Source organism: Schistocerca cancellata, chromosome 4 (assembly GCF_023864275.1).
Source record: "Schistocerca cancellata isolate TAMUIC-IGC-003103 chromosome 4, iqSchCanc2.1, whole genome shotgun sequence".
NCBI lineage: Eukaryota > Metazoa > Arthropoda > Insecta > Orthoptera > Acrididae > Schistocerca > Schistocerca cancellata.
This window is the reverse complement of record NC_064629.1, coordinates 193,768,160-193,795,364: the sequence shown is the minus strand read 5'-3', so window position 1 is coordinate 193,795,364 and position 27,205 is coordinate 193,768,160. Positions and strand designations below refer to the sequence as shown.

At 39.9% G+C, this 27,205-nt stretch overlaps 1 protein-coding gene across 2 annotated transcripts in view; it reads left to right on the top strand.

Annotated features, from left to right (window-relative positions):
* The first annotated feature begins 2,370 nt into the window (after window positions 1–2,370).
* Window positions 2,371–27,205, top strand: part of LOC126183792 (acyl-CoA-binding domain-containing protein 5) — a 144,474-nt gene continuing 119,639 nt past the window's right edge. Inside the window, exons 1-2 of one of the 2 annotated variants that reach the window (XM_049926031.1) lie at window positions 2,371–2,547; window positions 12,052–12,093. In XM_049926031.1, coding sequence (XP_049781988.1) covers window positions 2,487–2,547; window positions 12,052–12,093 — 103 coding nt within the window. In that variant the 5' untranslated portion in view covers window positions 2,371–2,486. The remainder of the gene's footprint in view (window positions 2,548–12,051; window positions 12,094–27,205) is intronic. The other variant, XM_049926032.1, reaches the window with a different exon arrangement.

Genomic DNA, 27,205 nt, shown 5'->3' with positions numbered 1-27,205 from the left:
CAAGGGAACTTGCTGTTCCAACAGGACAATGCACGTCCGCATGTATCCCGTGCCACCCAACGTGCTCTAGAAGGTGTAAGTCAACTACCCTGGCCAGCAAGATCTCCGGATCTGTCCCCCATTGAGCATGTTTGGGACTGGATGAAGCGTCGTCTCACGCGGTCTGCACGTCCAGCACGAACGCTGGTCCAACTGAGGCGCCAGGTGGAAATGGCATGGCAAGCCGTTCCACAGGACTACATCCAGCATCTCTACGATCGTCTCCATGGGAGAATAGCAGCCTGCATTGCTGCGAAAGGTGGATATACACTGTACTAGTGGCGACATTGTGCATGCTCTGTTGCCTGTGTCTATGTGCCTGTGGTTCTGTCAGTGTGATCATGTGATGTATCTGACCCCAGGAATGTGTCAATAAAGTTTCCCCTTCCTGGGACAATGAATTCACGGTGTTCTTATTTCAATTTCCAGGAGTGTATTTCTCATTACAAGAGATTCATTGTAATATGACAGCAATGTAGTTTTTGCAGTGGAGTACCTAGCTTTGAACCATCGAATCTTCTCCACCAACGGAATCCGTTAGGGAATGTATATTTCAGATTTTCCTGACCGTAGCGGTCGCGCGGTTCCAGACTTAAGTGCCTAGAACCGCTCGGCCACACCGGCCGGCGAACTTCAACAACCAGGGATTATTGCTTGAAGTTTAGAATGGCAGCGGAAAATAAAGTGAGATGCTCAACTGCAGAATGGGAAGTTGCAAATGAAAACAGATATCCAAAAAAGTGCATTTTGCAAATTCTATAGATTTTAAAACCTCTCACATTAATATTGCATTGGTTTTCACTTAGTTAATAGCATGCTTTGGATCCTGGGAACAGATGGCGAGAGACCTTATTCGATTTCAAAGGAGAATTGTACATATAGGCAGAATTAAGTATCCAATATTGCAAGCTAGTCGTAACAGAAAGTCAGAGCTTAACAAATGCATATGTGTTCACATTCTGTACTGTTTGCCATAAAATGCAGTTCAGTGTCAGTTCAATTTTATTAAGACAGATACCGCTGTCAAAACTTGGTTAGCCAATGCAGATGTCTCAGATATTTACTCGAATTGTTACAACCTATGCTTTACAATAGATCATATTCTAAAAAGTGTTAAAGGTGAATAAGAAACTCTTGGCAATACTTATTTTAGATATGGCGAAAGAAAATTAAATACGTTTGAAGATGGTGGGCTACATACCAGTTGGTCTAACTCATTTTACGTAAAAAATACTGCTCTATGATTAGCTCTTTCATTTTAATGACTGCTTTTTTTTTAATTTCTCGTGTCTCATCTTGCATTTTTAAATTTCCCACCATCGCCTTCTTGGATTTGTAAATTTCCCATCAACGCCTGTTTGTATTTTTATATTTCTCTCCCACTGCCTTTTGCGTATTTTTTAAAAAATTTCCAGCCACTTCCATCTTCGAATTTTAAATATCACATCACTGCGAACTTGATACCAAGCGTTTGACATGATAATTAAAACTTTTTGACTATGTGTTTCAAGACAAGAGGTAGAGAGAGAGGGGCGTACGGTACTGTCGTCATTGAAAAGCAGCGTGGCTTGTCACATGATGATGATGACTTATTGATAAGGGAATACATGGCTTGTGGTGTCACAAATGTAAACAAATTACAAAATTTTTTGATCAAGTGCACCGGGACCATTATAGTCATTCTGTTCACTCCTACAATGAAATCTTATTGTATTTTCATTTTATGTGAACGTAATTTCTCTCAAGCTCTGATTATTTTAATCTGCATTCGTATATAGACTATATATTGTGTAACCACGTCATTCGTTTTGAAGTCAACCACATTGAATTTACAGTCACATATTAGTTCATTTATAATCAGCAAATTTTTGTTTCAATGTTGCAGCCAGCTATAGTGTAACGGTGCATAAAAAGTCACGGCGAATTTAAAGCCTCCAATCTAATGCCAAGGCGGGACTCGAAACTTTGCCTCTGCTGTACGAGGCAGCGAATATGCCTCGAGAAAATAGCGGCCAGCAAGTTCTACAGTTCTGGAGCTGTGCAAGCGAATTCTTCATGCAAAAAATTTATCACTTTTTTTCTGTATGTTTTGGACCGCGAGGCATTTGTTACTTTTTAATGGTGCACGTTTAGCGATCTTAAGTGAAGAATACAATAGCTGTGCTACATAGTATACTATGAAGTGTGTGCATGTAGAATTAATTATCTTCCTATTGTATATGTGCATACTCTATTTTATTATTGCTGGAAGCACACGCGCTGCGCCTGATGTGTATCCTTGAAACAGTGTCAGTCGACTCTGTGTAGCGTCACGTGATGCGCAGTTGTTTTACTTGGGTCGAGAAGCAAACCTGAGTAGACGTCAGTGCTCAGTGGAGTTGGAAGTGGCAGTGTGTACGAAGTGTTTGTGCTGGTTAGGGGAAGTGGTGTGAAAGCTAGCTCCCGCAATGACTACTGAAGAAAAATTTAGAGCAGCTGTTAATGTCATCCGGAATTTACCAAAAAATGGTAGGTACAGTGTGCGTTTTTATATTTTAACCAGCGAAATATATCATTTAAATAATTATTTGGTGTGTCAGTGATAGCTGCTGTGAGAATAGGTTTGAATGGAAAGTATCATAGTTTTTTTTATTGTTGTGATATTATAGCATTACCGTTTAAACGAGGACTTCAGTAAAGTTCCTGAAGTTTGTATTGCATTCATTCCGTGAGTAGATAGACAGTGATAAAATTCAGATGTGTTGAAACAATACCTTTAAAATTGATAACTACAATTAAAAGCCATAAATATATAAATTAATGACGTGCATTCGCTTGGAGGCTAAGCACAATTTGCAACGGGACTCTTGAATAGAGTAATGAGTGGCTAAAAATATTGTTAATGTTACTATAGCTCTAAGCTGAGGATAATCTCCAACTGCTTCGGGATTCCATGTCGTTCTTGTAGTTAGATATGGAAGGAATAAACTCACTGTCATTCTCATTTTGTTAAATGTTAGTTTTAGTGCTTCCCTTCACTTAAAGACCCCATTTGCAGTAATCAGAAAGGATCTCAGTGTTTATAACATCACGGTTTGCTAGAGATACCAGCTATTTGCAATGACTATCAAATTATAAAATCACAGGACGATACCTTGCAAGTAGTAGCGTTTTACCTCCATGAACAGTCTTCTAGCTTTTATACTGTGCAAGGAATTGTATGTTCTGCCATTCAGAATGTTGACATTCAATGTTTGTTTCTGCCAATTGATGCCATTGCTAGTTAGCAGGTGAAACAATAATATTTACTGCTAATAACTTCGGAAAATTCGTAAAAATGTTTACCTCATGTCTACTGTGAAAGTAGTATGTTGACAAATGTTAGACTTAACGTGGCATGCAGATAGATTGTTCTAATCCTGAATGATTTAAATAGTTTAGTTTCCTCGCCTCCCTCCCCCTCTTGTGTGTGTGTGTGTGTGTGTGTGTGTGTGTGTGTGTGTGTGTGTGTGTGTATGTGTGTGTGTGTGTGTGTGTGTGTGTGAGGAGACAATTATTCTATAAATAACTATTTTAGAAAATAAACATACTTCTTCATTTAAACTGGACTAGTGTTATCAGCCATTCATGTGATGATTTGGTTGTCATCATTGTTTTTCGTGGTGGTGATGGCACGATATATGTCACTAACAACATAAGAGATTTTTTAAAAATAAATAAATTATGGGTTGGAATGTAACATAAACGGTGAAATTAATTTACTTTGTTACTGTGAGTGTGTGTGAAACCTCACACTTTTAAACAGATCGTTTCATGGACTTGCTCTTTGCTTTAACAATTTTTACATGTTTGACAAGGAAATGCTGTCAGAGTTCAGTGTAAAATGTTTCAGGAAGAAACCATTTATGGTTTAGTGCTCAAAAAATGATTTCTACAAATTTGGCCCTAATTTTCAGAATAGCTTCTTCAGATTTTATTCATAGCAGGTGAGATGATGGAGTGGTTAGCACACTGGACTCTCACTTGGAAGACGGTGGTTCAAATCCACATCCAACCAGGCTGAGTTAGGTTTTCCGTGCTTTCCCTAAATTGCCAAGATGGTTCCTTTGAACAGTGCATGACAGCACATTTTGTTCCTCATACTTTCATAATGGGACCTTGTGCTCTGTCTCTAATGATGACACTATTGATTGGATGTTAAAGTCTAATAGTTCTACCTTCAGATCTTATTCATAAATGTTTTGCCAGTGGGGTTGGAAAATAAACAGTGTGCAGAGTAAAAGTAAAAACAGCAGATGGATTGTTATAAAGAACAGCAATTAAACATTAGTGTTATTCTGTACATACTTTAGCTTTGCTGTGTGTTTATATATGTCATGGCACTCATTAATTGCTCTGCATAACTGTAGCAGGTTTTCTTACGGTGAAGGTTAGCTGTTATACCTGGTGAAAGAAGCTTTGCGCTAATTTTGTGCTTTTTTAACGGCAATGCAATGTATTAGGGACTACATTTGTTATTAGTGCCTATCTGTTTAATCAGAATTTAAAAGATATTTTCTCTAAATTAAGTTGCATCATAGCATTTGCATTTATTTTTAACCTCTTCTAACTTTCACCATTACTGTTTGAATTGCTAATTAGATGGACATCACTGACTTGTAGACAGATTTTAGTCTGCCACTTCACTGCAGTAGTTGCTCTATATTCTGTTATGGTGGCAATTTATGAATAGCCTCTTGGCTGTGTTTTGTTTGTCATGTAACAATCACATTTAACTCAGTGTCATAACTGTTGACATTTTACCAAGGCTGAGTAACATCAGCTCCTGCAGAATAGTCATTTACACTTCCTCCTTTGTGCTCTTGTACAGAATTTTGTCACACTGGTGTTACCTGTAATTTTTTGTCTGTTGGTATTGTGTGAACAGTTATGACAAGAAAATGTTTCAAAATTCTTGATATGTGGCTATAGCCATATTGTAAAGTACTGGTGATAGTAGAAGTACAAGGTAACTTATTATAATTTGCTAGTTAATTGTGTGTTCCACAAATGATGTGCACAGTAACACGTTATGGTATGGAACATGCTAATTAGTTTCTCTTGTCTATTCTATTGCTGCTGATACTGTGCCCTGGATTGCTTGCAATAACAACTTCTTATTAAAGAAAGCCTACTGTTAGATACTTCCAAAGATTTTGTCCACACTACCAATTTAATATCAGTTACTTAAAAATTGAAATCTAAATCACGTGATTAGAGGTGTGAAATTATTGGTTGGAATAGGGCTAGCTAACTAATCTGGCATGATATTGTGGCTTGCTGCCATGTAGAATGCATTAACCATTGGCTTCTGTTTCCTGTATCTACATATGCACTAATGCACAGTTGTGTCATCCCACAGTAATTATGGGTCGACAGAAGCGTTCGATCCCACGCGTCGGCTTTGACCCGTGACATAAGGGTGTTGTCGTGTATGACGTCATGGTGGCGCGGAGTTTGGTTTGAGTGTGGATGTCTCCAGTTCTGTTTTATCTTATTTTATTTACTTTTCTGATCTGTTCGTTCTATCTCGTGAGGATTTTTTTTAAATTTAAAAACACTTATTACTTATTTTAATTATCTGTTTCCTCCAATTTCTGTTTTAGTTTATTATATTTATCTTTCTGATCTGTTCGTTCTATCCCGTGAGATTTTTTAAAAAAAAGACAAAAAACACTAATCAGCTACTGAAGCATCTTTATCTTCTATGGGTTGCAGGGGTTACGACCCCTGGGGAGGTCGGTGGGTATTCATGCATGGCTGTCTTCACTTACACATTGTAGCTATGCAAGGCGTCTAAATTTGTTTATATTTAGATTGCCCCCCACCCAAAACACCCCATTTCCCGCGCTTGTCCCGTTAGTGTCATTAGGCTTCTTGTGGAAAGAGAGAGAGAGAGAGAGAGAGAGAGAGAGAGAGAGAGAGAGAGAGTGTGTGTGTGTGTGTGTGTGTGTGTGTGTGTGTGTGTGTCTCTCTCTCTCTTTGTTTCCGCCATATTTGTGACGTCATGGGTCAAAGCAGACGGGCGGGATCGAACGCTTCCGTATTTCCGTAATTATTAATTGTGAGCCACATATCCTGCATGAAAAGTGTTATATTTTCACTCCTTGATTATGCCCAAAGAAAGTTTACATTCCTGTTATATTTTTATTATGTTGGGTGTAAGAGCACTATAATCCAGACTTTCAGGATACTTTCCTCATATTTCCATGTAAAACCTCATTTCCTTAAATTCTTCATGATACATTAACTGTAGGAAACAGCAAGTATCAGACTGTACCAGCATACCACTTTTTTTCCTTCATAAAATAGTCAATCTTCCCCTTGCTTGTGCCTAGTTAAGTCATAATTCTTAAGTTCACAGGATTGTGTGTCAAATGTATAGGATGAGATGGACAAACCAGATGGCTTCTGCATTCTCCTAGCCTAAACCCACTGCACTTTTATCTGTTTTCGTACTTGAAAACTCTTGTGTATCAAACATAACAATATGCAGAAGAATCTACATTTCTGTATTGAAGAAGTCTTCAAAACCATATTCAGTACTCCAGTGTTACTTCATAACATATAGAATTTAATGTGATTGTGGGTTAATGCATGTATTATTACTAATGGAGAACATTCTGAGCTCTTCAGTTAAGAGCAAGCTTAAAGTGGTATGCTGATACAGTCCATTTCTGTATGTTTCCTGTGTTTAATGTCGACCTACTCTGAAGAGTCGTAGAAAATTATTTCTAATGTGGAACTAAAGCATTTCCAAAAATATGTCCACTTACCGCATTTTCTTCTTCCACTTGTGAGGAATGTGTACTGAAAGTTTAGCCACACATTTTGTTGCATCCCTGTATACTGTAGATATGGATAGCATGTTGTGGTAAAGTGCATGAGGAACAATTGTAATTACCTTTCCCTTTTTACATTATTATTGCCTGAAAGCACTCCACCAACTAAATACTGTATTTACTGTATGTAATTTTAGGGGTATTACAGAAGCGTCAGATTCCATCTTTTTGCTTTGACCCATGATGCCATCAATGTGATGGAAACGGGTACTCCCAGCATAAACAAAATGACAACAATGATGTCACTGCATACATACGCGAACAAAAATAAGAATGACACAATAATGTCTTGCTCCAAAAATAAAATGAAACCAGCAGGACAACTGCGGGATATTGGGGGTGTAGGGCTGGTACAAGCTAAATATGCAGTAATAAAAAAAGCACCCCACCATCCCAAAACAAATAATATCAAAAATTTTAATTACAACATTCTACTACACCAACAAAACCACAGGAGTCAAACATTTCCCTTGCCCTGTATACGCCAACTGCAGATATCAATACCAAGCAAATAGCACCTGCAGCTTACCGCACCAACTACCTAAACTCAAAACCATGTTAGAACAATGACAACCGAGCCTCAAATGAACACAATACCATATGTTAAACTCAGCATGTCCACATACACCACCAGAGGGCATGATTAAATACAACAACATGACACCTACAACACAATAACTCGGAATCCCTGTGCCGTAGTGACGTCACACACACCACTACAGTTACGTCATGGGTCAAAGCTGACAGGTGGAATCTGATGCTTCTGTTGACGCATTTTAGGTTATTGTTCCATTGCATGCATTCATATTTTTTATGTTTTAGTAGTATGTAGTTTAGTAGTTATCTTTTAGTAGTTTCAGGTACCAAAAGTCCTTGACCAGTTACAGCTTTACAATTAAGTCTCATTAATTTTTCTTTCTCAATACTCGTTCTACTATACATGGGATATTTTTTCAGCTTTTGAGACCAGTCAGTGAGTATTTTTATGAACTCATTTACAGAGTGGCACAATCATTGTCTTTCACTACAAAAAATTAGTTGTTCAGCCAAGTTGTCATTTTCAGAAATGGGGCAGGTTGTTGAAGGAAGTTTCTCACAAATTTGTGAGACTACTAAAGCTGAATAGTTGCCATTAAAATATTGGCAGTTGTGATATCTCAGTCTTGGACTGATTGTTTCGAATAGTTCTGCTACTTGATGTGGAATGTGTTCCATGTAACACCTCTAGATATTCGGTTTTTCAGTGTCGAGCACTACACCTTCCAAGATTGCCATTAGAACAAAGTAAATAACTGCCATTTTTTTTTCTTTTTTTTTTTTCTTTTTTTTTCACAGACTGGTAGTTTCCATTTTCCGCCTGCTCTTATCTCAGTGCCCACAAAGAATGTAATATGTCCTTGCATAATGGTGTATTTTGTAGGTTCAAACAGTCCAAAGGAATGTTCCCTAACTGGTGTTACAAGGCACCTCAATCTTTCTGCACTAATTTCATACAGCAGCAATATTCTCTTCACTGCTGAGTAAATAACAATTTAATCACCCCCTTCAAAAAAACTCTAAACTATTTCAATATTGTTGTGCAAAGCAGACAGCCTTTTCCGGGTACTGAAGATGTTTCCTTGTGCACAGATCCATTGAACCCATAGTGAAACTCTGAAGAAAAAAAACTGTACCACAGAACTGCTTGCCACTTGAAGTCTTGCACTCTGAGGCCTGTTGGGTATGGCTGATAAGGCACAACATCGAGTTATGGTCTGTTTAAAAAAAAATGATTTGCAAAAACAAAATTGAAAATATCTGACAAAACTCCAGAGAAAAAGAGCCTACCAACTCGTAGGAGAGACATTTTCAATTTCATTTTTGTAAAATACTGCTTATCACATCTCTCGTGTAACATCCAGTGTTAAGTGCCAGTTTCCTGTTGCTAAAGAAATTATTTTCAAAATGAAATTTTACTTGCCCATTCCCTGGAGCCGTCCCAAATTAGTCTAATGTGGTATTTGTCATATCAGTATGTTTTAATAGGAACAGTAAAACATGAAACTTAATCAGTACTCTAGCAGCAACTCAGCAGGGCTGCTTACTGCACTAGCCGACAGTGCGCATCAGGGCAGTGCTGTCCATGTTGGGCACTGGTTATTTTTCATGTTTTACTGTCTCTGATAGTACATATCACTAAACCAAATATAGCACTAAAGTAATCTGGGATCACCCTATCAAATAGCCACATAAAATTTTGCTTTAAAAATTGTTTTGTTTGTAATGGGAAACAACCGACTTTTTCTGTTGACTCTGTGTGTCACACGAAACATATGATATGTCGATGTGACAGCAAACACACCAACCCTCCTTCCTTCCTCTGAAACTAAGGTCCACATACTACATTGACATATTGAAGTTCAGTCCATAAGTACCCTTTTGTAGTGATTGTGAAAAATGTTTAGCTGATTGCCAGGGGAGTAGAGGTAGCAGACAGCACCCAGCCATACAACAGTGCACACAATTTGTCTGTAAAATTATAAAGTTCCCTGCATTTTGTTATCCAGTTCGGATGTAATACTGTTGTTAGTAACTCACAAAAAAATGCATTGTTGAGCTATACAACTCCCTTGGTGTTATTGAAAAAGGAAAAGATTTTTATCCACACACGTTTACACTCTTTCCTTGTCCTTTCAAACATAATCCAGCACAACACAGTTGCAAAACTACACCGTGCAATCAGTTTTTGTAGTTGTCCACACAATATGATCACCCTTGTGATACATCATCTTTGGATTAGAGAAAGACCATTTCCACTTTCGCGTTGTCATGAGTGTAGTTTGTACTGTCACCTTGTTCACCCAACACCATGCAGATTCACTTTGCATTATGCAAGCAGTGAGTTGGTGAATATTTAGTACCAAGCTGACACTCTAAAAAGAAAGAAATTTGCCTGCAAACATATTTGATAGTGTGCTTCAAAAGAAAAAAGTTTGCTGGCTTAACAGTGTAAGAATGTAACGTACATAAAAGTTTGTTCACTCAGTTACTTTCATTGTGTGACTCCATATGGTGTTATATTCCAGAGCAGCTGAAAATCAGAAGATTGTATAGTCTGTCAAATTTTGATATTAAAAAGATTTCAGACAATTTGCTATGACCATGTTATGGTACTAATAAATTGGAGTTTTGTGAGGTTTTTTTTTTTCAGCCTGCTTAAAGATACCATGAAAGGGAAGCAACTCGTGTTGATACTTATTGATAACTCTTTCAGTTATACGTTCAATAATTATAGTAGAACATTGCATTTATGAAAAAATTTACAAATGTTTCACCTGCAATGGAACACCCACACTCAGTATGTCTTCAGGGAAAATTCATTTCACTGAAAGGTGTTGAAAATGTTGTTTCAACAATCCTCAGTGCCTTTGAAGCAAAGTAGTCTGTTGATGCTCTTCTGATTGGTCTGAGCAAGTCATTTGACTCAGTAAGTCATCGTATTCTAATAGACAACTGATGTGCTAAGGCATTAGATATTCAGAACACTTATAGAACCATATGTTGAGAGTAGGAAGGGATAGATACATTTTAATTGTATGAGCTCTGGATTCCTAGATTTTCAAAGAGGTATGGCCCCAAGGTTCTGTGCTGGGACCCTTATTGTTTATAATTTATAGTAATGACCTGCTCAGTATCGTGACATTTAGATTTGTTCTGTATGCTGATGAAATTTTCATTGCAACTGGAAGTGACAGAGGACCTGAAAGAACAAAGCAAAGCAGGCATAAGAATATCTGGTTTAAAGACAATGAATTAATTGGAAACCAGAGTAAAACCAAAAATGTAATTTCTAGTTTATACAATACCAACAATGATTTTATGTATGTTAAAGTTTTTGGTGTACACTTAGATTCCAAATTAACTTGGAACCTCCACACAGATTCTGTATGCACTAAATTATCAACAGCCATATGCCTGTTGTGCTAACTTAGAGCATGTGAGAGCGAAAACTGATGCTTAGCACCTATTACGCATTTTTTCATAGCCACAGAATGTACTGAACACTGCTTTGGAGCAGCTTCACTGGGGAAAAGAGAGTTTTAATGTGCCAGAGAAAGGTCACCGGATGTGTTTCTGTATTCAAAAACAATGTGTCCTGTAAGCTGCTCTAGAAGAAACTAGGTGTCGTGACACTACCATCATTATTTATACTTAGTTGGCTAGTCTGCACAAAAGAAAACCCAAGAGAGAGCTACAAATTAAGGCAATCATTTCATTGTCGCAATACACATCATAAAGAAAACAGTGACTAACCCTTTACAAGGCTAAGCAAGACTCAGAATAGCCATACAAACCTTGGAGCAAAATTGCTCACTGCACTGCCACTAGATGCACAGTGCCCTGTCACCAGAACCACTCACTGCCTCATTAAAAACCTTCAGAAATGTTATACAAAAATGAGCTAAAAACAAGGCTTTCACTGCTATAATGGATTTTCTTGATTGTGAAAAAGATAATTTTTAAATTTTCACGTAGGCTATACTCGTTGTATGCTTGTATGCAAATCTACTTGATTTAACTGTTTATTATATGTATCATTACATATTATCCAATTTGTACAAGCTGTTAACATCAGTAGTGCAAAATGCTCAAACATGAAAATAAATAGATACATGAGTAAGAGTAACTACATCAAAGATCCACAGAATTTTTCTAGGTATGCAATAAGATGTTGAAGAAGTATGTAGTGTCAGATTGCAAACATTATGTAGGCCTCTGTTAGGAGTCTATGGACTGTGGTTTCGACATCACAGTACATTAAGTTTTTAAATGCTTTTCACTACATTGGCCAAATATAGAATAATTTTCCTCAATCAGACCTGAACAAGTATGATTCAGTTTGTGATCCTGTGCTGTAATTAGAGATTCACACACAGTTTACCCATTCCTTTAAGAAATCTGCATTTTGAGACCAAATGAGCTGCTTCACTATCATGTGGGAGATATATCACTTTCGTGAAGCAACTGCTATGTTCAAGTTCCAGACAAGTTAGCGTGCACAATTTGTGGAACACGCAAATGTGTGATTGGCTATGCATTCTGTTTAATGGCTTATGGCTGTCATTATTGCTCCTATGGTACTATGTGTGAAATAAATTAAATTGTCTTGCAGTTAAAGCTGGTGCAATAAGGAGTATTCTGTTCAGTAGTCCGGGTGAGTCCATCATTCAGTTTCTTTTATCTTAAATGAAACATCATCAAAAGTGTTGTTAATTTTTAAAAGTAAAATCCTTCTGTTGGAGCTGATGGTCAGTTTGTTGTATAATGTACATGATTTATACATTTATAATGGGATGAGGGCTGACAGTCACACGTTGAACTGTGCGTGGATTAAGCAATTCAGAAAAAAATTTTAAAAAGCAGTGAATATTGCTGGTCAGTTTTCAATGTTCCATTCATCAGTGTGACATCTTGATGCTGGGCCTGAGTGGTGAAGTTGCTCTGTCAGTAGAGTGGCTGCTTGTGCACTGAACAGTGAAAGTTCATCAGGTTACAGAAGTAATCATGGCACTGTGTGCATGCCCAGCACTCAGTATTCCCCTGTGTGATGAGTGGTTGTCTGTCCATATAACAATTATTTATCTTTCTTCTGGGGTTTTCTACAAGTGTATTAATGTATAGAAGAGAGAATCAGAGAAGAAACTTTAATGCTTTGAAGGCATGAAGGCAATGACTGTCATTATTTTGAAATGTCCATGTTCTTTTCACATTTTTAACTCCAGGTTTGAATTTCATACCAAACGAGTTCCTTACAAATTTTATGTATTAAAAATTTTACTACAAAGCCTCAATTACAGAAGTAATTAATGTGCCTTCTGAAAAAGAATGCTGTTACTCATTTTTTCCTTCAATAGTGTGGTAACAATCAGGTTTTCACCTTACACAGTTGTACAGAATTGGATTTTTGGGTTATGAACAAGTCTTATGAAACATGTCTGTCTGCAATCAAATAAGTTTTGTCATATTGCCATTCATCCATCATTTATATCTGTGAATGGGAACTATGTATGAGGATGATGTCATTAGGGAAAGATTAGGTGGGTAGATCAGATAACGAATAAAAAAGATACAGTATTGAATTGTGGAAGAAAGAAATGTATTGCACAACATGATTAAAAATAAAAAGGGATCAGTTGACAGGACACATCCTGAGGCAAGGAATTGTAAATATGGTATTTGAGGGAAGTTTTGGAGGTGGAATTTGTGTAGGTTGATCAAAGTTTGATTACAGTAAGCAGGTTCAGATAGATGTGGGTTGCTATAGCTATGTAGAGATGAAGAGAATTGCACCTAATAGACTTGTGTGGAGAGGTGCATCGGACTAGTCTTTGGCCTGAAGACTGCAACATCAGCATTTATGAATCGTGGTATACTAGGAGGAATCAAAGATTTTTTGGGACTTGTGCTTCCATCTGGAAAGTAGGAGTAGTAGATCTTTGCACCACTAGGTGATTAGAGTTGCATATCTCATGAGTTAGTGTGCAGAGTGGTATTCAGGCTGGGAGGACATGTTGCGTGTCGACAGTGATTTCCGTAATACTCTGTGTTTGGTGTGTGGCGATTTTATGATGGATCCGCGAACAGAACAGCGTGTGTGTATCAAATTCTGTGTGAATCTTGGGAGAAGTGCTACGGAGACCCTTGCAATGATTCAACAAGTGTTTGGGGGACAGAACATGAGCCATACACGTGTGTTTGAGTGGCATGCTTGGTTCAGGGCCGACCGTACAGACGTCGAAGATGATGTTCACACTGGAAGGGCCATTAGCCACACAACGCCAGACATTGTTGCCAAACTTCAACAATTGGTTCATGCGGATCGACATCGAACCATTAAAGACCTTGTGGATGAAGTGGGTATTGGTTATGGGACATGTCAATGAATGTTGACTGATGAATTGGGCATGCATTGTGTCACTGCAAAATTTGTGCCAAGGATCTTGACAGCTGATCAGAAGGTGCAGCGTGTTGAAGTTTGCACGGGCCTTCGTCAGACTGCATCTGATGATCCAACCTTCTTGTCATGGGTTATCACTGGGGACAAGAGCTGGATTTACAGTTATGACCCAGAGACAAAGCAACAATCATCCCAGTGGAAGAGCCCGGGCTCTCCAAGACCCAAAAAAAGCAAGACAGGTGAAGAGCATGATCATCATTTTCTTTGATGCCAAGGGAATTGTGCACAAAGAATTCATCCCACCCCAACCAAACAGTGAATTCTGCGTACTACTGTGGCGTTTTGTGGCGGCTCCGTGAAAATGTGCAATGACAATGGCTCGAATTTTGGCGTCGAGAGAACTGGCTGCTGCATCACAACAATGCGCCCTGTCACACGTCTTTGCTCACAGAGACCTTTTTGGCAAAAAAAACATGATGGCAGTTGTACCTGACCCACTGTACTCGCTAGATTTGGCACCTTGCGACTTCGCGCTATTCCCAAAACTGAAACTCAAGTTGAAAGGCCATCGGTTTGACACTCGAGAGGATTCAAGAAGCATCGCTGGCAGTGATAAACACCCTCAAAGAACAGGACTTCCAGAAAAAGTGTGACCAGTGGCAGAAGCACTGGGACTGGCGTGCGCATGTGGATGGGAACTTCTTTGAGGGTGATAGTGACCATTAGTCCAAAGGTAAGGTTTTCAACAGACGGCAGCACCAGTTCTGAAAATTTTGGATAGCATCTCATATGTAACTACAGAGTAATTCTATCTTCAGGTAAATATTTTATGTCTTCAGCAAAAATTAGAGGGTCTAAAAATTCTCATGTTGTTTGTGTATATGTTTGAACAATTATGAATATAAAGAGTGTAATTTGGTGGTGGTGGTGGTGGTGGTGGTGGTGGAGGAGTAAAATTTGAAAAGAAACTGAGAAAGTTTCTCCTTTATGACTCCTCCTAGTCCATAGAAGAATTTCTGTTACTGTAATTTGTAAAAGGTGGTAGGTGGGCCTTACTAACTCACATCTGAATATCTTTTTTCTTTGTGGACAAAAAACTGAGAAAAGTTCAGAATGAACTGTATATACAAATTAATTTGCGATTTGAATGTAGAATGACTCATTCCACGTCATTATGAACTATTATGCAAAATGATTCTTGGAACATGAAACTAACTAACTGTGCCTGGAGGGTTAATGTAGGAAGAACTTCATTCCTGAGGAAATATGTCGTTTCCTCCTTCCCGTAATATAATACCCAAGACTACCATTTGCATTGGTACACATTTCAAAACATTACTTTATTAGCAGACAGTTTTATATTGCAGTTAGTTCCTGTAGTGGTTTGATATACACAAGTTTTTTATATGCATTATAATTATCTGAACTTATCATTGTGTAGCTTATTATGCAACTGTGAGTGATGTTTTTACTTCTGTCATGCTCCAAACGTTGTGGTCTGCCATGGAATAGTTTTTGTTACAAGGTCATACATTTAGGTGTGTAAATCAACAGAAGGTTAATTCATTGTAATTGGTATTTAACATTGTTGTTCCAAAATAGTTTATAAACATGTGTAAAAAAATTGTCCTTTATTGTATTGAAACTTAAAGCAGAACTTAATTTCATGTTTTATCTTACATTGTGTACATTATAATGCGGGTACTTATTTTATTTGAAATGTTGCCTACCAAAACTATTTACCATTGGTAATAGATATTGATTTATGAAACCTACAGATAATTTTTTTTTAGACTAGAATGACACCTGATAGGTGTCTACAAGGTAGTCACAGGCAAATATCTTTAACACATTTGTATAGAGTCCCAGGGCTCCATTGTTGGCCTTTATTTGCCATATGTTTCCTTGATCTCACGAGAGCAAAGCTTCCCGTTTGAAGATGATTTGGTGGTATCAGGATTATATACCTTTTCCTGGCTCTCCCTGCACATTGTGCCCTGCATATTGGGGGGTACCTTCAGTCTAACACTCTTAGACCACAGTGTAAATTGTCTTTTCTAGTAATTCCAGCAACTGAAAATCAAATCTGGGCTTTTATTTATTTCTTGTTATTTATATTGTTCGTTGCACTAAACATCTCTTCTTCATAGCCATTGGAGTGTCATGTTTTATTTGTTACAGTCTGCAAAGACATTTGCTTTTAGGCTTCCCTGTGTACATCATGGTTAATGATAGTGGAATGTTGCACAAGATAACATTTCTTTAACAAATGTATGGATTAAAGCTGTTTCAGAAATTTTCTAGTTGAATGAGGAATGTGACAAACCCCCAATTTTGAGATCTAAACTGTGAGCATTCATTGTTATGCTCTCTATTTTTCAGCAGGCATTCATCAGTGCTTCTTTCAGTGTGGTCTATTCGAGAAATGTAAGACTGTAGAAACTGTTTGTTAAAATACACAAAATCCACACTGATGTCAGTTATAATCTAGCTTAAAGCACAAGAAGTGACAGAGACAAGACACATGTTATGACCCATTATGTTTTTATTCCATGGGCACCTACATCTTTCGAGGCAGCCTCATGAAACTAATGATGTAGGAAGACAGTAAAGTCAAAAAAAAGTTAATATAATCAAAAATATAACAGTCATGGAATACATTGATGGGGGTTGTATTCAATGCCTGTTACACTTCATTACTCCCAGTTACAGCCTTGCCACATAATTTTTGACAAATCCTTATTGTGGTTGTGTGTCCATATCTATCTGTATGCTTCACAGTGACCTTAGGTCAAAAGTAGCTAGTCATGCTGAGTAAAGTTTATTTTCAACTGAGCAGCCAGTAGAAATAAAAACATGAAAAAAATAGTAAATAATCTGTCCACATTTTTTGAAAGCCAACTCTGTTGTATTTTTAAACTGAAAATCTTATTTTGTGGGAGGAAATGGCGGATCAAATCCCTATCTGGCCATCCAGATTTAGGTTTTAGGGATTTCCTACATCATTTCAAGCAAATGGTGGGACAATTTCATTAGGGAAAAAAGGCACAACTGATGTTCACCCTGACACATACCCAGTTAAACTCTAGTGCTGTATTCATTATGACCTTGATGTGGCCAGGGTAGGAAACATTTCTTCCTCATTGATTTAATGCTGTTCCTCCAGTAGTATCCTTGATGAATGCCTATTAAGTCTCTCAAAGCCTAGAATACGATTGGTGTGCTGCAGTGAGATACTGAAGAGAGACATTGTGTTGCTTTATTGGTGCAGTAATCGTGGCATAAACAATCTGGCCATGCCCAAATGTGCTGGGACACCACAATGAATGTGGACAGATAAGACGCAAGGCTCTTTCCCAAAGGTATATAAGTGTACATAAAATTTGTCACCATAGACATGGTTTCTGATAGAATGAGTCAATGAAAAGAATTAAGTTTGATCTGGCAATCCATGTGTTGTACTGTAGGAACATCACATAACTCTTCCCTCCCTGTGTGTCGGACACAGTCATCAGTGAAGTTGTAGTCATGGGCTGTTGAAAATTACTTATACATCTATATCAATTTAGATATTAAATATTTTATTACAATTTATAAACTTTATTACAATTTATAAACTTTATTACAATTTATAAACTTTATTACAATTTATAAACTTTATTACAATTTATAAACTTTATTACAATTTATAAACTTTATTACAATTTATAAACTTTATTACAATTTATAAACTTTATTACAATTTATAAACTTTATTACAATTTATAAACTTTATTACAATTTATAAACTTTATTACAATTTATAAACTTTATTACAATTTATAAACTTTATTACAATTTATAAACTTTATTACAATTTATAAACTTTATTACAATTTATAAACTTTATTACAATTTATAAACTTTATTACAATTTATAAACTTTATTACAATTTATAAACTTTATTACAATTTATAAACTTTATTACAATTTATAAACTTTATTACAATTTATAAACTTTATTACAATTTATAAACTTTATTACAATTTATAAACTTTATTACAATTTATAAACTTTATTACAATTTATAAACTTTTACTGTTAAAAGTAATATGCTCACTTACATATAACAGCTTAATATTTTTCCTGCCTACAACCCTTTGAACATTCAGCCATGGATCATGGAACATCAAATAGATTTCGTGGATGAGTCTGCTCAAAGCCACTGTCTGAACTCCATCAAACTTCTTTGGGATGAACTGAAGAATCGATTGCATGCTAGATTGATGTCAGTAATTCCCAGAGTAACTCTTCATAAATAATGCTGACTGATTCCTCCCCCCTGCAGTCTGAGTGGCGTTTTGTCTCCAGTAATGTACCATACATTAAACTGTAATCACTGTGCAGTTATTAATACATTAACACTTTAGAAGGAACATTCACATTTTATGTAGCATAGTGAAGGCACAGTGATATAATGTCGCCACTTTCATTTAATCTGTTGTTTGACAAGGTCATCGGGCATGCGTATTTTAGCGAGGGAATGGTGCAAAATTGAATAGCTACCACAAGTGATAGGCATACAAAATGGCGTTATGGTATTGAGCCAAAACAAACACAAATGATAAAGCATGGCAAAAGGGCTCATAGAGCAAACTGCAAAAGTGGATTTTCAGATCATTGATTGTACAACCTGAATACACTGATCGGCCAGAACATTACGACTACTGACCTACTGTCAGTATAAACCCGTTCAGGTGATAGCAGCGTTACGTTTAGAGCAATGACTGCTAGTCAGAAACATGCAGTAATGTGTTGTATACGAAACAAACCACAGTGCTGCACGCACATGAAATTCCTCTTCTTGCAGTGAAGTATGTTTGCTGTTGTTTGTACTTGTACCGCACCACGGGCGGTAATACGCACCATATCCGTAGAGTTTGATGAGCCACATACGCTTCCTGGGTCACTTCAAACGACGAGCACCTCCGGGAACTTGGCCGGGTTAAGCTGCGGTCACAGTGCCTCCGATATCGGTGGATCGGTGGATTCCGTCGACGGCCTACATCGGCCGCAGACGGCCAATCTTTTCAAATCAGTACGCCACTACGTGCACGGTCGCACTACAGCCGATCACACCAATACCTAAAAAGGGAAGTACGACTAATCCACTGAATTACAGGCCTATATCACTAACGTCGATTTGCAGTAGGGTTTTCGAACATATACTGTATTCGAACATTATGCAGTACCTCGAAGAAAACGATTTATTGACACACAGTCAGCACGGATTCAGAAAATATCGTTCCTGTGAAACACAACTAGCTCTTTACACTCATGAAGTAATAAGTGCTATCGATAGGGGATGTCAAATTGATTCCAAATTTTTAGATTTCCAGAAGGCTTTAGACATCGTTCCTCACAAGCGTCTTCTAACCAAACTGCGTGCCTACGGATTATCGCCTCAGTTGTGCGACTGGATTCCGGATATCCTGTCAGAAAGGTCGCAGTTCGTAGTAATAGACGGAAAGTCACCGAGTAAAACAGAAGTAATATCCGGCGTTCCCCAAGAAAGTGTTATAGGCCCTCTATTGTTCCCTCGCATTCGGGAGGACGACGGTTCAATCCCGTCTCCAGCCATCCTGATTTAGGTTTTCCGTGATTTCCCAAAATCGTTTCAGGCAAATGCCGGGATGGTTCCTTTGAAAGGGCACGGCCGATTTCCTTCCCCATCCTTCCCTAACCCGAGCTTGCGCTCCGTCTCTAATGACCTCGTTGTCGACGGGACGTTAAACAACACTAACCTAACCTAACCTCTATTGTTCCTGATCTATATTAACGACATAGGAGCCAATGTGAGTAGCCGTCTTAGACTGTTTGCAGATGATGGTGTCAATTACCGTCTTGTAGAGTCATCAGATGACCAAAATGACTTGCAAAATGATTTAGATAAGATATCTGTATGGTGCGAAAAGTGGCAATTGACGCTGAATAAAGAAAAGTGTGAATGTATTCACATGAGTACTAAAAGAAATCGGCTAAATTTCGATTTCGCGACAAGTCACACAAATCTGAAGGCTGTAAATTCAGCTAAATACACTCCTGGAAATTGAAATAAGAACACCGTGAATTCATTGTCCCAGGAAGGGGAAACTTTATTGACACATACCTGGGGTCAGATACATCACATGATCACACTGACAGAACCACAGGCACATAGACACAGGCAACAGAGCATGCACAATGTCGGCACTAGTACAGTGTATATCCACCTTTCGGAGCAATGCAGGCTGCTATTCTCCCATGGAGACGATCGTAGAGATGCTGGATGTAGTCCTGTGGAACGGCTTGCCATGCCATTTCCACCTGGCGCCTCAGTTGGACCAGCGTTCGTGCTGGACGTGCAGACCGCGTGAGACGACGCTTCATCCAGTCCCAAACATGCTCAATAGGGGACAGATCCGGAGATCTTGCTGGCCAGGGTAGTTGACTTACACCTTCTAGAGCACGTTGGGTGGCACGGGATACAGGCGGACGTGCATTGTCCTGTTGGAACAGCAAGTTCCCTTGCCGGTCTAGGAATGGTAGAACGATGGGTTCGGTGGCGGTTTGGATGTACCGTGCACTATTCAGTGTCCCCTCGACCATCACCAGTGGTGTACGGCTAGTGTAGGAGATGGCTCCCCACACCATGATGCCGGGTGTTGGCCCTGTGTGCCTCGGTCGTATGCAGTCCTGATTGTGGCGCTCACCTGCACGGCGCCAAACACGCATACGACCATCATTGGCACCAAGGCAGAAGCGACTCTCATCGCTGAAGACGACACGTCTCCACTCGTCCCTCCATTCACGCCTGTCGCGACATCACTGGAGGCGGGCTGCACGATGTTGGGGCGTGAGCGGAAGACGGCCTAACGGTGTGCGGGACCGTAGCCCAGCTTCATGGAGACGGTTGCGAATGGTCCTCGCCGATACCCCAGGAGCAACAGTGTCCCTAATTTGCTGGGAAGTGGCGGTGCGGTCCCCTACGGCACTGCGTAGGATCCTACGGTCTTGGCGTGCATCCGTGCGTCGCTGCGGTCCGGTCCCAGGTCGACGGGCACGTGCACCTTCCGCCGACTACTGGCGACAACATCGATGTACTGTGGAGACCTCACGCCCTACGTGTTGAGCAATTCGGCAGTACGTCCACCCGGCCTCCCGCATGCCCACTATACGCCCTCGCTCAAAGTCCGTCAACTGCACATACGGTTCACGTCCACGCTGTCGCGGCATGCTACCAGTGTTAAAGACTGCGATGGAGCTCCGTATGCCACGGCAAACTGGCTGACACTGACGGCGGCGGTGCACAAATGCTGCGCAGCTAGCGCCATTCGACGGCCAACACCGCGGTTCCTGGTGTGTCCGCTGTGCCGTGCATGTGATCATTGCTTGTACAGCCCTCTCGCAGTGTCCGGAGCAAGTATGGTGGGTCTGACACACCGGTGTCAATGTGTTCTTTTTTCCATTTCCAGGAGTGTACTTAGGGATTACAATTAGAAATAACCAAAAATGGAACGATCACATAGATAATATTGTGGGTAGAGCAAACAAGACTGCGATTCATTGGCAGAACACTTAGAAGGTGCAATAGGTCTACTAAAGAGACTGCTTACACCGCGCTTGTCCGCTCTATTCTGGAGTATTGCTTTGCGGTGTGGGATCTGCCTCAGTTGGGACTGACGGATGACATCGAAAAAGTTCGAAGAAGGGCAGCTCGTTTTGTATTATCGCGAAATAGGGGTGATAGTGTCACAGACATGATACGTGAATTGGAGTGGCAGTCATTAAAACAAAGGCGTTGCAACTGGATCTTCTCATTAAATTTCAATCACCAGTTTTCTCCTCCGATTGCGAAAACATTCTGTTGGCACTCACCCATATAGGGAGAAATGTCCATCACGATAAAATAAGAGAAATCAGAGCTCGCACAGAAAAATTTAAGTGCTCGTTTTTCCCGCGTGCCGTTCGAGAGTGGAACGGTAGAGAGACAGCCTGAAGGTGGTTCACTGAACCCTCTGCCAAGCACTTTATTGTGAACAGTAGATTAATCACGTAGATGTAGATATGAGATCTTATCTTCCGAACGTACAGACTTCGAACGACAATCGCTGAAATCCAAATCAGTTTGTTTTCTTCACTCAATTCGACCGACGTTACGGAGCGTGAGAAACTGTTAAGTTTAATACGAGAAAGAGAAAATGTGTGGCATCTTGAGGATGAAAATATCAATCGTGTTATAGTTCGGTATCTATGGACTGAAGTCGCAGGTTTATTCCAACCTCAAATAACCAAAATCTTCATTCGACATTTTAGGCATAGATTATAACTTCAAAAAAAAAAATAATTTGTTAAAGTGAAAAGGGTGGCCTATCTTATGCTTACAGCTACTGTATTGGATCTTTTTTGTGGTAGGTTGTCATTAGTTGTCTACCAATTATTGTTACTGCCAGTAGCGTATTGATTCTGTTAATATGAAGTGGTTTGCAAATGTGGTGTAGGGTATGTACTCGTATTTCCACTTCTAAGTGCTTTAGGTTTTCAGAGTTTCTCATACTACCCTTTATGCCTGTCTTTCACTCTTGTGCTACATGAGTAATTGAAGGTTGACGTACGTCTGCACAGCTTTAAATACAAACATCAAAAAAAGTTTTGCATCACCCCGGTTCCCAGAACTCCTGAAGATAGATGTCGACTGTGGATACTGTATCACAGACACAGTCCCTTTGACTGTTCAGAGATGTGACTAAACCCGCCCAAGGATGTAAACAGCCATGCAAGAACAGCGCCTATTAGACGGAGGGGGTCCGACAGCCGACCAGTTCGTCATTCCACCAGGAAGAAGGATCTCGTGTTGTCTGTAAATCAACCATGCCTAGACGGTCAATACCGCGGTTTGATCGCGTCCGTATTGTTACTTTGTGCCAGGAGGGACTGTCAACAAGGGAAATGTCCAGGCGTCTCGGAGTGAACCAAAGCGATGTCCTTCGGACATGGAGGAGATACAGAGAGACAGGAACTGTCGATTTCATGCCTCGCTCAGGCCGCCCAAAGGCTACTACTGCAGTGGATGACCGCTACCTACGGATTATGGCTCGGAGGAACACTGACAGCAGCGCCACCATATTGAATAATGCTTGTCGTGCAGCCACAGGACGTCGTGTTAAGACTCAAACTGTACACAATAGGCTGCATGATGCGCAACTTCACTCCCGACGTCCAAGGCAAGGTCTATCTGTGCAACCACGACACCATGCAGTGCGGTACAGATGGGCCCAGCAGCATGCCAAATCGACTGCTCAGGATTGTCATCACGTTCTGTTCACCGATGAGTGTCACATGTGCCTTCAACCAGACAATCGTCGGAGACGTGTTTGAAGACAACCCCGATCAGGCTGAACGCGTTACACACATTGTCGAGCGAGTGCAGCAAGGTGGAGGTTCCGTGCTGTTTTGGGGTGGCATTACGATTGGCCGACGTACCCTGCTGGTGGTCATGGAAAGCACTGTAATGGCTGTACGATATGTGAATGCCATCCTCTGACCGATAGTGCAACCATATCGGCAGGATGTTGGGGAGGCATTCATCTTCATGGACGACAATTCGCGCCCCACCATCGTGCACATCTTGTGAATGACTTCCTTCAGGATAACGACATCGCTCGACTAGAGTGGCCACAATGTTCTTCAGACATGAACTCTATCGAACATGCCTGGGATATATTGAAAAGGGCTGTTTATGGACGACGTGAACCAACAACCACTCTGTTGGATCTACGTCGAATCGCCGTCGAAGAGTGGGGCAATCTGGACGAACAGTGCCTTGATTAACTTGTGGATAATATGCCACGAGGAATACAGGCACAGGAATACGAGCAATAAAAAGGGCGGAAATTATGTTTATGTTGATCTCTAATCCAATTTTCTGTACAGGCTCCGGAACTCTCGGAACCGAGGTGTTGCAAAATTTTTTTTTGATGAGTGTAAATACATTGGAACAGAGTGTTTATAGCCTGCATTTCAAGGTTACCACGAATGATCTCGAGTATGTAACAGAACATTTCTCCCGTCGTCTCATGTATTCGTAAAACTTGTCTGGTATTCAGATAACTAAGGAAAGAGTGTATTAGTACTCGCCACGTTCTTTACGAGATAGGAAAGCTCCATTCATATGCATTCGGTGTCACTTAAATAGGAGAAGCCACTATGCAGCACTCGTATCCCAGCACACAGGCGTCGTGCTATCCACCCCACCCTAAGAGGGTAAATCTAACCTATTTCATACATAGAATAGATCCTAATCTCACCTCCTTGACCCTGCCAAAAACTGACGAAGATCGGACACACTATGACCAAGCTGTCGCCCTGTGTTATCGGTTGACCTCTGGCCACGGTGTCTGACGACCGTTGTCGTTGCCACTTTGAACGCAGGTTGCTGAAATAGGTGCTCTGGAGCTGCGGGGTTGAGAGTCCCACCAGCCCTTTATAACTGAAAGGTATGTGGTTGCTTCAACTACCACCATGCGACGCAGCGATATGACGTACGTCACAGAGCGTCGGGACCTTGGTGGTCCACTTCGTCTGTATCGCTATCACACACAAAATAAAGACGCATCCCTACAATAAAAGTAGTGAATTAAGCCCTCTTGAACACCCACAAGAATGAGACGAGGTCATAGCCACTGAACACGGATCAGCTCCCACAATATGTTTACACTCATAGGGACTGTTGCACATACTAGACTGTGACACTAGGGAATTGAAAGAAGGGTGGGAAGTACCATGAAAGGTGCCAATGTTGAACTGTAAAAGATAGCTGCATTTGTGCAAGGGTTGAGAAAAATTTAGGTATTTAAAAAACCAATCCATTGGATAAAATGGGGTTTTTGTGGATTTAATTGGGTTTTTGGATTTTTTGTATTGATGATTAAATGGCTCTATTTAAATTCCTATAATTAATTTATTCAAAACGCTACATATTCTTAAAACTACTTATTAGTGCCTGTATCCTTGCCCTGCCAACACTGCATCAATTGACAATTTTCTGCACCTACAGGCTTGTTTGATCAAAAAGAAATAATTTAGATGAGAAAAGACCAGATAAATTAGAAAAAAATCTATAAATTTCTGCATGCTTCCAAAAAGTATTAAATTGTACTTAGGTCACCACGATTCTGCATCAAGTTTTTTTTCTAGAAGTGTAAATGTTGTTTATCTGTGTATTCCAAGAAAGGTTAAAACACAATGGTAATAAAATAAATTCTTGTGACAGTAAATAATTACCGTCAAAAAATATGATTGCTCGTTTAATTTGTAAAAGTCTAGCTGCGGAACATTTTGTATGTTAATGGCTCAAATGGCTCTGAGCACTCTGGGACTTACCATCAGAGGTCATCAGTCCCCTAGAATTTAGAACTACTTAAACCTAACTGACCTAAGGACATCACACATATCCATGCCTGAGGCAGGATTCGAACCTGCGACCGTAGCGATCGCGTGGTTCCAGACTGAAGCGCCTAGAACCGCTGGGCCACACTGGCCGACTGTATGTTAATGAAATTTTCATTATAGTTGTTTTATTGTTTTTTGTGGATTTTTAAAAAAAACGAATAGTTTTTTATGAGTCAGGTTAAAGTACAGCCTCCCTGATTTGTGCTGAGTTTCAACACAGCTGTTTTTCTCGACTTTATGAAATCAGAACTTATACGCTTAAAGGTGTCGTCATACATACCAAGACCTTCAAGGTGTTTTACATGCTAGCAGTGTGTGCGTACTATTATACGTAAAGATTGGGCAATAAGTGTAAATTTTGCCTAAGCGGCCCATGTACGTGTTCACCATTACGTACTAATTGTGGAACGAGCAACGCACTCGAGAGTGGAGATTGTTCCGTTCATTTGGAGCTGAAGATGATTCAGTAAATTAAAGTGACAAAGGGAGTACGATAATACGAAACGAAAAATTCGTTTAAAGCCCAGCAACCGCCTACTTTTGCACCTTCATTTTCTGCTACAGTGAAAAAATTTAGCATTTCGACGTAGACTGATGCCAGTAATGAAATTAAAAGCCACGTGTCTGCAAATCCACTTGTAGAAGTGCAGTAGCGAGAAGTCAGCTTACCCAGTCCAAGTAGTTAATGCAACCCACGCTTGCGAGTAGTGCTCAGCAAAACATGCCTATGCAAAGAACATACAGATCTATTGATGGCTATATAGCAGTTAAATACCTGCCGTCGTCATCAAAAGGCAAGCAGGGACTAATAAGCGGAAAACAAAATACACTGTCGTTTATTTATGTTCTTTGAGTTATTGAGACAGTCTCCTCCATCATATTGTCAAACACTACTATCACCACTTCATCTTTAAAAAAGTATAATACGCCAGATTGTTGGGCTCACCTTGTGAACACCTCTCTCCAGGCAGCAGAAATTGAGTGAATAGAATACCCAGCCTTATATGTTGACATGAATCTGATTGAACGCGCTTTGAACCAGTTGACTCTTGCAGTGCATCCTCATACAAGATAACCCGAGGGCTGTTGTCGAAGGCAGCAACGTCTCGTCCACCTTGTGTACAGCATCCACAGGAGGATCCAAGTTTATTACACTCGTAAGACAAAAAAAAAAGACACACACGGCGAAGGAATTACCCGGATGGAACGGAAACCGGTAGATTTAATGGACATGCACCGACAAATAAATGATTACAATTTCAGAAAATTTGGGTGATTTATTCAAGAGAACGAGCTTCACAAGTTGGGCAAGTCAGTAACGCGTTGGTCAACCTCTGCCCATTATGCAAGTAGTTATCGGCGTGGCATTGATTGACAGAGTTGTTGGATGTCCCTCTGAAGGATACTTTGCCAAATTTTGTTGAACCAGCGTGTTAGATCGTCAAAATCCCGAGGTGGTTGGAGTGCCCTGCCCATAATGCTGCATACGTTGTTAGCGAGCTTGCTGGCCAAGGTAGGGTTTGACAAGCATGAAGACAAGCAGTAGGAACTCTCACCATGTGCAGGCGGGCATTATCTTACTGAAATGTAAGCTCAGGATGGCTTTCCATGAAGGGAAACAAAATGGGTCGTAGAATACCGTCGACTTGCTGCTGCGCCGTGTTCTTCATCACTGAAGAGTCTGCGCCTCCGATGTCCAGCGATGACGTGTCTGAAGGTGACCAGGGCAGTGGTGGGATACCAACCTGGCTGTCGACCGCCATAACGGCCGGACATCCAGGAGTGTTGATCTGCGGTGCCGTTTCTCCTCATAGCACGACCCCTGTGGTCATCCGCGATACCTTTACACCACAGCGGTACGTCGACGATTTTCTACGAGGGTCACTCTAAAATAAAAA